We start from the raw sequence: 10,418 nt of genomic DNA on the forward strand, positions 1-10,418 counted from the left end.
GGTGCGGTCGTGAGCCCTCCCAGTCTCCTGGATGCAGCCAGATGGGCTGGGCAGGGAGGGCAGGGGCTGCCTGCCTTGGAGGAGGGTGAAGGCTCACGATGTCTGAAGCTCTTTACCACGTGGTTCTCTGTGTGTCTGCCTGCAGAGATTCTGGACGAGAGCAGAGAAGAGAAGGAGAAGAGTCCTCCAGAACACCCTGCTGCCCCCCACACCCCCCCCAGCACCCCTGTCAAGCTTGAGGAAGGTGAGCTCTGGCTGCCCGCTGTGGGAGGGCGCGTGGCCTTCTGGGGTCCGGCGTTGGCCAAGAGGGGTGGGCCTCGCGTTTTTGTCCCGTGGGGGGAGAGCAGCCGGGTGTGCAGTAGAGGGACTGAGTGATGAAGAAGCGCTTTTGCATGGAAAGCCACCCACCACATGGTTCTGAACCGGCCCTCCTTGCTGGCGCTGGCCTTGGTAACTCAAGGAGAAACGGATTGTTAGTGAGATGTCAGAACCAGGCGGGAAAGGTTTTGGGGGTTGGATCCCACCTTCGTTATGATGTCCGTTTTGCCCACTGCTTACACAGTCCTTAGACCTTCCTGTGTTCAGATCACTCCTCTGGAAACGTCTTCCGTCATGTCTGAGCTGTGGTACCTCGTTGGACCTGCCGTAGTAATTGGTCCGTGCGAGTGCAGGCCTCCACCGGCCTCTCGGACTGCCCACTGCGTGTCTATGGCATGTGGCCCACGTGTCTGTCCCTCGGTCTTCTGTGTCGTGCTGCCCGTGCCTGTTGGGAGCCTGTGGCTCACCTTCCCCCCGTTCCTTGTCCACAAGAATGGCTCAGCCATCCTTCTATAACCCGGCGGCTGTGACTGAATGCCTAGATTCTCTCCCTGTGCTTTTCTCTTCCTGTGGCTGCGTCACAAGCAGGAGGTGGATGTGCTAAAGAGTACCTGTTACCATAGTAAGTACCGCCCGTCCGGCCCTCTGCTGTTTAACCAGCATCCCCTGTGCTTTGCTTCATTCTCCTGCTTCTTCGTTGCTTATTCGGTTTTGTTTTCTGTTTATTCAAAATAAAAATAGAGGGCCCCCCTCCCCCTTTCTCACACCCAGTTCCTCCATCCCAGGCAGTGGCATCTTGGCAGGGACTCCGTCACCAGAGAGCTGGGTGGTGGCAGCCTGTCCCTGGGGCCCCTGGACTGAGGGCCCTGCTCAGGGAGCCCTGGGCCTTGGAAGCTCCACAGCGATCATGTTGGCCGGGTCAGCCTGTGATTGCTCTGGGCGGGAGGTTTCGCTGTTTGGATCGGAAGTACGTCTAGACTAGGTTCAGACAGCTTAGGGGTCGCATGTGTTTGGATCTTTGCTTAAGTTCAGATGGGGCAGAAGAGCTACATTTGGCACTGGTTTTTTTTTTTTTTTTTTTTTCCAACGTTTATTTATTTTTGGGACAGAGAGAGACAGAGCATGAACAGGGGAGGGGCAGAGAGAGAGGGAGACACAGAATCGGAAACAGGCTCCAGGCTCTGAGCCGTCAGCCCAGAGCCCGACGCGGGGCTCGAACTCACAGACCGTGAGATCGTGACCTGGCTGAAGTCGGACGCTCAACCGACTGCGCCACCCAGGCGCCCCGGCACTGGTTTTTTAATGTGACGTTGGCCACACGATGAAAGTCCCCGGAGGCACCCACAGGCAACCTCTGCATGCTTTGCAGAGTGAATCCCGACCTCCTCCTGCCCTAGCCAAGTAAGGACATTTCATTATCCTGGGACAGAAGGTGGCTAAGGGCAGGGACAGGGCAGCTCCAGCCTCCCAGAGCCAAAGTGCTAAGTGTTTGGGGCCCGGAGCCTCCTGTGCCGGCCGCACCTCACCGACACTCAGCTCGGGGCCCCTCCTGACTTCAGCTCCATTTCTCCGTACTAGACGGTTTGCTGTTGCCTAAGCAGCAAGTTGCTTGTAACTCTATAGGCTGTTTTTAAGTATCTACAAAACTGGTTCGGGGATTAGATCCCGCCTTCGTTATGATGTCCATTTTGCCCACCGCTTACACAGTCCTTAGACCTTCCTGTGCTCAGATCACTCCTCTGGAAATGTCAGAGGAGTCTGTATAGAAATCTGGTGATGGGGACCTTCGCTAGAAGCACACCCTCAGACCAGTTATGCTGTACCTATTTACGTTTCCACGTTCAACTTGTGAAGATGGCCTGATGTTTTGCCCCTAGCTCTTACCTCATAATTCATCTCTTTTCTTTGATTCTCCAGCCTAAAATGCCTTTATTTCGTTTGATGCTGATATATGGGGTCTGGAGTTAACCATGATTTTCTGTGGTTTTCTTCTTGCGGGAGACCAGGTGTTGTGGGCTGAAATTGAGGCTTAATTTCAGGACTACTGATAATGTGCCCTTAGGGTTCTAGAATAAACTTCTGTTCAAGTGCTAACGCAGAGCACTGTCCTGCTGAAATGCTCCTGACTTGCCCACCTCGCTCTCTCTGACCGGGGACCAAGGCCCTGTCCGTGAGCGCCCTGTCCGCGAGGAGGAGCTGAAAACAGCCCTGAGATTGTGCCTACGTCTTGTTCTCTGAGCTCCCCCTGGCCCTGAGGTAGAGCACACCTCACTTAAAGTGTCAGTCGGGTGTCGGTAGGAGCCCCTGCGTCCAGGTGGGCTCCGTGCGGGGCGCTGCCCCCTCCCCCCTCGGGGCCGCCCTGCCGAGGTCTGGCAGCCATTCTCCAGCCCTGTCTCTCCTACCCCACCCGCCAGACCTGCCGCAGGAGCCCGCCTCCAGAGAGGACAGTGACGCTGCCACCTTCAAGCCGACTCTCCCCGACCTGTCCCCTGATGAGCCTTCAGAAGCGCTCGGCTTCCCGACATTGGAGGAGGAGGAGGAGGAGGAGGAAGAGGAGGAGGGGCTCTGTGAGGCCCGCGAGCCCCCCAGCCCCGCCAGGTCCCCCTTGGTGGCCAGCCCTGAGCCAGCCTCCGCCCGGGCGGCTGAAGAGGCCGCCTCCCCAGCTGCCGAGGACCCTGGCAGCGACGGGTCTCCGGGCAAGTCCCCTTCCAAAAAGAAGAAGAAATTCCGCACCCCCTCCTTTCTGAAGAAGAGCAAGAAGAGGAGTGACTCCTGAAGACCCCGTCCTGCACCAGCTGACGCCACCAGACCGTCCCCGATCGCGTCTCGTGTCCTGTCTTCCCGTGTAGTGAATGCAAAAAGCCCAGCCCTCCATGTAGCTAGAGCTCCCCTCCCGGCCTGACCAGACCCCCACGTCCACCGGTGCTCGCCTTGCGTGTGTGCGCAGCGGTCCCCCCCCCCTCCTCCCCGGCCCGCAGCCTCAGGTTCTGGGGGAGACGAATCCACGTCCCTCCCATCCGTCTGCCCCTTGGTGACACCCTCTCCCCTGGCGGTGAGAAGTCCTGGTCCTGGCCAGACGGTCGGAGGCCCTGCCGGCTCTGGCCTTGACCGCTCTCTCCTTCTGTTGTGAGGTGACCCGTGCTGTGTGCTAGGCTCCCCTTCACCCCCAGGTCTCGGGTGACTGAATCAGACTTGTAGTTTCCTGCTGGCGTTACCTGCTGGGTGAGTGATCTCACTCTGTGGACACAAAGCCTCAGTCCTGTGAAAACACTCACGTGCCCACCAACGGCCCAGGGCGTAACAACAGCCTTTGAGAGGCGGGTTTGGGCTGAGCCGGAAACCCCAACAGCAAAGGGGACCTGTGTCTGCCCAGCACAAGCTATGTGTGGTCTGATTACCTGAGGCCAGAAACAGGTTCAGGGGCTCCCCATTTCTCACTCACTGGGGTCTCTGGGTTCCTGTCATGGGGAAGATACATCAAGACAGGGGAAGGGTCCTTTCTAGAATTTTTTTTTCAGCAGGTTTGCAATTTACCCTACGTTTTTTACCGTGAACAGGCCACTTTTTAGTAAGTTTCTTCTCTGCTCACTCGTCTGGGGGACGTTTTGGACCGAGAAGGGGTCTTCTCTTACCTTTAACTCTGCCTCGAAGACCCCCTGGTTTTGGTAAAAGGCGCAAGGTACAAGACGCAGTGGTCCCTCCCTCACTGCTTGTACCAGCCACTTATGAGCCGTGACTTGCTCTCCTTGTTCGGCATCGTGAAGTTTCACTTAACTCAGACCCCTGAGAAACCACATGAAGCTGCTTAGCGGGACTAGTGGGTGACCCATTCCAGGAGCTGCCCCGGTGCCAGCCTGACCAGGCACCGGCAGGCCTCCTCCCCGGGCGGACCCACGCTGCTGACACCAAGGCAGGACCTGAGGCTGGCTGCATGGCGCTGACCACTGCTTTGAGCTTGCTGGCGACTTGCTTTTCTCCTGTGTGTCACTTTGTTGCCATGGTGGCGTCCAGGCGCTGAGCCCTCAGCCCGTACTTCAGTTGACCCCGGACTCTTTACCCCTTCCTTTTGTCCCTCACATGCAATGACTTTTATTTCACTTTTGTAGTTTATTTTAACTCTTTGTATTACAACATGAAGTCTAGTCGCATATATGGATACAGGCTTGGGAGGATGGGTCCTCTGTCCTCCACTGTAACGTGTTTTACTCACAAATAAAATTCTTTAAGCAGTTTCCTTGTCTAAATTTCGGAAGCAGTTTGGCATTTTTTTCCCCTTTGTTCAAGATAGGACTTCCAGAAGTCTGTCTTGAGATCCCAAGTGTTTATTTCTTGATTGGACACTGTTGCTCTGCACCAGGAAGGCCCCTAGAACCCAGAATCGTCTTGCCCGGGGCGCCAGCCTGCTCTTGCGCCCCAGAGCCTGACGCCCCTACAGTCCGAACAGATGCGCAGGGGTGGGATGGTGATGGGACGAGCCCAGCACAGGGCTCCCTCCTCCCTGGGTGGCCAGGGTGCAGGGCACAGCTCACGTAGGCCCTAGCGAGTGCGGGCTCCCATCGTGGCGGGCCCTGTGTCACCCTTTGCGTCCTCCCTGTTGTGCAGAATGGTCACGGGCCCCGGACGAGCCTTGGCTGGCCTTTTCTGCTCAGTGCAGATGTAAGAGCTTCTGGTGCTCGGGGGTCTCCCAGGTGGGGGGTAGTGAGGCACAGCCGTGTGCTGGCGAAAGGCACTTGGTATAAAATAGCTGCTTTATTTTGTCATTTGGAGGCTTGGCTGACACCGTGTGTCTGAGAGAAAAGTGAACACAAAACCTGAAAGGTGTTGGGGAGTCCCTGCTCCCAGCACGACGGGCAGGACTGCCCAGGCGCGTACCACGGAGCTGCTGGAGTGTCTAGCAGGGGCCAGGGCTGGGCCCCAGGGGGAGGCGAGAGGTCCCGTTCCCTCCCTCCCCCACCCCCCCAGCTTGGGGCGGGGCTAGCTCCACTACTCGGCCTTGGGTGCCACGCGGGCTGGAGGCCTCAGGTTGCGCAGGAGCAGGAAAGGGAGCAGGAAGAGGCCTGAGCACACCGTGAAGCAGACCCTGGCCCCGGCCAGCCAGTACACTGTGGAGAGACAGCCCGAGAGGTGACGCGGGCCCTCCCTCCCCGCTGCGCCTCCACCCCGGGGATGGCAGGACCACGGCAGGAACCGACGGGGCGGCAGGGGAAGGCGGATGGCAGGGCCGCGTGGCCTCCCCCTGGCCTTGCCTCCCAGGGGCACAAGCGTGCCTGGAATGCTATCCCAGGGCCCTTACCTGAGGCGGCCACCATGGGTCCCACTGCCCTGGCCAGGGCGCCCAGGCTCCGAAGTGTGCCCATGATCGTGCCCTTCTGCCTGGGCAAGCCTTTGGGGGAGGGGGGGAGGAAGCCGTCAGGTGCTTGCTGGTCTCCTCCCACCTGGGGGGCCTCGGGCAAAGAAAGGCTCCTTACCATAGTCAGCGACCACGGAGGACAAGCAGGGCACCACGACGGCAGCGGCTGCCAGGGGACACCAGGAAGGTGGCAGGCAGCCTCCAGGTGATGCCTGGAGGGCTGTGACCCGGGATCCCTGGCACCGGCTCCCTACCGTTCCCACCCTGGCCCCGGGAGGACCCCCTCACCGAAGGAGTAGAGCAGCAGCCCCAGGCCCAGCGCGGGCAGCGTGAGCCCCCAGCCAATGAGGAGGAAGGCAGGCACCAGCAGCAAGATGGCCTGTGGCGGGGAGCGGGGGGCATGGCAGCACTCAGGACCCACCCCTGCCGCTTCCAGCGGGACTCGCGACAGGGCCTGCCCCCCACTCGCCCGGGGGAGCCTCGTACCCGCTTCACCGCTGCAATCTCGCTGCCAGGGCTGATCTTCCGGGCGTAGGCGCCCTGCACGGTGGCCATGGTGAGGCCGATGAAGAAAAACATCTTTCCTTGCTGGAGGCTGGGAGCGGGGGAGCCGTTAGTGCCTTGGTCTGACCGCCCTGCTCCCGCCAGCCACGCCGGAGCCTGGGAGCCCACAGCTTCTCCTGGGCCTCAGCCAGCGCCTGCCCCAGGGACGGGCCAGGGTGGGCGTCACTGAAGCGGGGAAGACAGGCTGGGGCCGCTACCTGCTGAACTGGAAGCGCTGATGAGCGAGGAAGCTCAGGGTGAACTCGAGACCCGAGAACAGGAAGAGGTAGAGGAAGTACACCAGACCCAGGCGGCGAAGGTGACGGATCCCTGGGGAGCACGGAGAGAGGCTGTAGGGGCCAGCAGCCCGAAGACGCGACAGTCCTGCACTCGTGATGGGGGTGCCTTCTTACCGTCTCCGGCGGGTGGGTCCTGGCCACGGGCCACGGCCGAGAAACGGAGCAGGGCCACGGGGCTGAGCAGGTCTGCCGCGGCCTGGAACCCCGGGCCGATAGAGGATGCCTGGGGAGGGGGTGGGACTGGAGAGGCCGGCCAGGCAGCTGGGGAGGGCCACGACCTGAACCTGGCCTGGCCTCTGGTCCAGATGCCCGGCCCAAGAGGCAGGGGTCCCCGGAGGCACTGTGGCCCCAAGAGCCCCTGTGCAGAAGGAGAGGCCAGCCCAGCATTCTTGGCCAGCCCCACGTGCCCACAGAACTGAGCCCCTGCCCTGGGGCTCGGCAGCAGGTTCTGGGACCCACCTTACCCGCTTCTCCGCAGGCAGCGTCTCCGGCAGGAAGCAGAAAATAAACAACAGGTCGGAGGCAGCAAAGAGCAAAGCGAGCCAGGGCACCATCTCCGCTGGCAGGAAGGCGCCAAGCATGGGGCCCAGCGTGAAGGCCAGCGAGAAGGCCACTCCAATGACTGCCTGGGGAGAAGGCCGCCTGAGCCGGGACGGGAGACCCCAGGCAAGGAATCCCAGCCTCCTCGCCCCGTAGTGCGCACGCACCATGCCTCGGCTGCGGGCGGACGGTGAGCCCAGGTCGGCTACGATGGCTGTGGAGAGGCTGACGTTTCCCTTGCTGATGCCCCCAATCACCCTGGAGGCCAGGAAGGCGGCGAAGCTCTTTGAGGCCGCCCACACGGCATACGAGGTGGCCAGACCTGCCTGTCCCCGGGGCAGGTGTGGTCACTTGAGGCCAGGAGGGGCCCAGAGTTGGGCTGACAAACCCAGGTAACACCGCTGGGACCCGGCCCTGTCTGTTCTGGAGCACTCAAGGTCCGTCTGTGTTCCCGATGTCCCCCCGCAGACAGGGAGCGGCTCTGGGAAAGCCTGCCTTAGCCACAGGAGCCAGCACCCAAAGCAGCACACCCAGGGGGCAGCGAGGGCCGCTGCCGGGTGGGTGAGAGGTGGGCACCCGTACCAGGGACAGCAGCATCACCGGGCGCCTCCCGAGACAGTCTGAGACCGCCCCCGTGACTGGTGCCAAGAGGAACTGCAGGAAGGAGAAGACTGAGCCTATCAGACCTGAAAGAGACAGACGTTTGGGTTACACGACTCGGTCTGTCCTCATGGGTCTGGTGATGCTGGGTGGGCCCCACCAGGAGTGGACACTGCACACGGGAAGGGGGCAGACAGTGCCCAGCAGCAGGAAAGTGGGGACAAGGACCCCAGCGTGGGACTTGGGGCCGTACCTCCAAACAGGACACTGTTGTACCTCTTCTCCGCTGGCATCCTGATGGCTGTGGCAAACCAGTCCACGCCTCGTTGCCAGGAGCCATAGAGGGGATCCTGGGGAGCAAGGAAGTGTGACAGGGGTTGGGGGAGTCCCTGATGGGCTTTGGGGCAATGGGCAGCCATCGTGGGAGTCGGGGGGCCTCCAGACATGGGGGAGGGCTCACGTGGGCACGGCCATGGCTCTCCAGCAGCCCTGGCAGCAGAGGCAACAGCAGAGTGAAGGCCAGGAGATCCAGCAGGAGGCCGAGGAAGACCACGGTGATCACACGGGGCTCTGACAAGGGCTGTTGGCGGATGGGTGGGCGCGGGGTGCAGCTCCCTCCTGCTCCCCAGCCCATGGTGGGGGCCGCTCCAATCCCGCCTGGCTGAGAGTGTGGCAGGTCTGCATGAGGGCACCTCTGGGTACCCCAGAGCCAGATACCTATCCTGGACCGGGGGAGGGGGGGGGGGGAAACGGAGTTCCCCAGCCCTCACCATGCCCCCGACCCACTAACAGCTAGCAAGCACCCTAAAGGGAGTGCCTGCCCTCCTCGCTAAGGGCCCCTCAGTGCGCCCTCTCCCCGATGCCAGGCAGCAGGAAAGTCAGGCTGCTGGGTTGCGCAAAGAAACCGCAGCCACCGATGCCAACCGTCCCAAGGGGCCGAGTTGGGGGCATCGGGGCCCCGGCCTACTCCATGCAGCCGCCCCAGGTCGTCTTGCAGAGTGGCTGGGGAAACCGAGGCCCGGGCGGAGGGCAGCCCCGGCGGTGTCCCCGTGCCCCTGAATCCCGGCCCCCAGCCCCCACCCCCCAGGAACCCGGCCCCCGACCTCCCCCATCACCCGCCCCGCCCCGCCCCGCCCGGAATCCCGGACCCCGACCCCCGCCCTGGCTCGCATCCTGGGCGGGGCAGTGGGGCGCGCACGGACGCGGGAGCAGCCCCCCCTTGCACCTGCCGCGGCCGCGCGCTCAGGGATGACGGACGGTCGGACACACGAACTGACGGACGGATGCGGAATGGACTGCGGGCACACTGTCGGGGGCGGGCGCGCGCTGGCCACGCCTCCTCTCGCCCCGGACGTGGGCGCCGGCCCACTTCCTCTTCCGGCCGGCAGGCTGTAGGGCGGGCGGGTGGGGAGGGGCCGCCGCCGCCTTCCGCGCGCCAGCGCCGGGGCGCCTTCCCGCCGCTCACCGGCTCGTGCCGGCGCGGGTGTCCCCGCCGTGACCGCGCACGCCAGTGTCTCGGCGGCTCTGCGCGTTGTGCCGAGCCCGGGGCCCCGGGACGGGCGGCCGGGGAAGGGGACCCGCGGGAGCCACAGCGTCCAGCCGGCAGCGCGCTGGCCTCTCCTGCCACCAGCCTGACCCAGGTCGGCGGACGCCCACTCCTCCTCACCACCTCCACCCACATGCCCTCCAGGATTCGTCTGACTGGCCGACCCGAACCAGAAAGTAACGGGAAGTTCTGGAAATGAGGTTCGGCTTCCAAGCTGACGCGCGTCCACAGCCCACCCCTTGTCAACTTGGCATTCCTACCCCCTCTTTACACCGTATTAAACTCCCAAGTAAAGATAGCGGCAGCCCCACCGCCTGATAATAGGCGCAAGGAGTCCACCTCCAACCAGGAAGAAAGCCGTTAGCACTTTCTCCAAAGGATAGGTTCGGGTCATGTTCATTTCTCCCAGCTGGGCCACGGGGGAGGGGCAGGAGGCACGAGTTGGAAATAGCGTCTCAGAAGGCTCGGAGCAGCCCTCGGTTCTGCCCCTGGCAGGCTGGGGGTCCTAGCTGGGTTTCATCCCTTCTTCCAGAATCCCTGCAGGAAGAGGCAGGGCTGGGCTGGGCCAGATACACAGACCCTGACCTTTCCGAGAATTTCATGTCCAGGGGGTTTGGAGAGAGGCCCGGGGGGCGTGGGGGGGCAGAGTGATAGCCTGATCCAAAGCTGGGGCTTTAGGGCTTGTTGCCGGCCCGGTCCAGCCTCGTGGGACTGAAGAGCAGGACGTCGGGCTGAGGCCCAGGTGCACGAGATCCCGGGGCTGAACGACGACAGCTGGCCAGGCCTGCGCATCAAGGAGGTGACGCCATCCTGGTCCGTGCCCGTGACAGCTGCCGGGGCCTCCTGGCTTTGCGGAGCCACACAGCTGGCGAGCCGGTCTCTGGCGACCCAGGGGAGGCTGGCTGAGTGCTCCTCCCTCATTCCCAAGGCTGCTCTCTGTAGTCGGGGCTTGAGCCCTACGTGCTCCAGGGGCATTCCGGCCCCGGACTCCACGTAGAGTTCCAGCACCAGCCGATTTGTCCAAAAGCAGACTGCCAATTCTCCCCACCAACCAACCTCCTCTTTCCCACCACACTTAGGCCGTCCTGCCAGCCACTCCCTGGGTCCCCCACATCCCCCTGGCCAGTCCTCAAATCTCTGTGGTTTTTGCCACGGCCGGCTGTGTGACCTCAGGGACTGGTGTCTCAGTGCAGGTCCCAGGGCCGCCTCGCAGGACTGGCTG

The 10,418-nt window shown here is 62.4% G+C and overlaps 2 protein-coding genes across 14 annotated transcripts in view; one reads left to right on the top strand and one right to left on the bottom strand.

The window, feature by feature from the left end:
* Nucleotides 1-4,562, top strand: part of ADD1 (adducin 1) — an 87,191-nt gene extending 82,629 nt beyond the window's left edge. For 4 of the 7 annotated variants that reach the window (XM_049630196.1, XM_049630202.1, XM_049630198.1 and 1 more), the window contains 2 exons: nt 146-244; nt 2,733-4,562. In XM_049630196.1, coding sequence (XP_049486153.1) covers nt 146-244; nt 2,733-3,094 — 461 coding nt within the window. In that variant the 3' untranslated portion in view covers nt 3,095-4,562. Of the gene's footprint in view, nt 1-145; nt 245-906; nt 942-2,732 lie in introns of those variants that run through there. The other 3 variants (XM_049630200.1, XM_049630201.1, XM_049630199.1) reach the window with 2 other exon arrangements.
* Nucleotides 4,563-5,047: 485 nt separating this feature from the next.
* MFSD10 (major facilitator superfamily domain containing 10) lies at nt 5,048-8,986 on the bottom strand. Of its 7 annotated transcripts, none has more exons than XM_049630209.1 (13): nt 8,876-8,986; nt 8,111-8,307; nt 7,904-8,000; nt 7,633-7,736; nt 7,218-7,376; nt 6,975-7,136; nt 6,625-6,733; nt 6,430-6,541; nt 6,155-6,263; nt 5,957-6,047; nt 5,787-5,834; nt 5,612-5,701; nt 5,048-5,420 (listed from the first exon to the last, which is right to left on the bottom strand). In XM_049630209.1, the coding sequence occupies exons 2-13, from the start codon at nt 8,282-8,284 to the stop codon at nt 5,302-5,304; spliced, it is 1,374 nt and encodes a 457-aa protein (XP_049486166.1). In that variant the 5' UTR covers nt 8,285-8,307; nt 8,876-8,986; the 3' UTR covers nt 5,048-5,301. The 7 variants fall into 7 exon arrangements, with proteins under 7 accessions (XP_049486166.1, XP_049486165.1, XP_049486164.1 ...); XM_049630208.1 differs by having other exon boundaries at nt 8,111-8,311; XM_049630207.1 differs by lacking the exon at nt 8,876-8,986 and having other exon boundaries at nt 6,970-7,136; nt 8,111-8,764.
* Between the last annotated feature and the right edge of the window lie 1,432 nt (nt 8,987-10,418).

The sequence above is a fragment of the Panthera uncia genome, chromosome B1 (genome assembly GCF_023721935.1).
Source record: "Panthera uncia isolate 11264 chromosome B1, Puncia_PCG_1.0, whole genome shotgun sequence".
Lineage (NCBI taxonomy): Eukaryota > Metazoa > Chordata > Mammalia > Carnivora > Felidae > Panthera > Panthera uncia.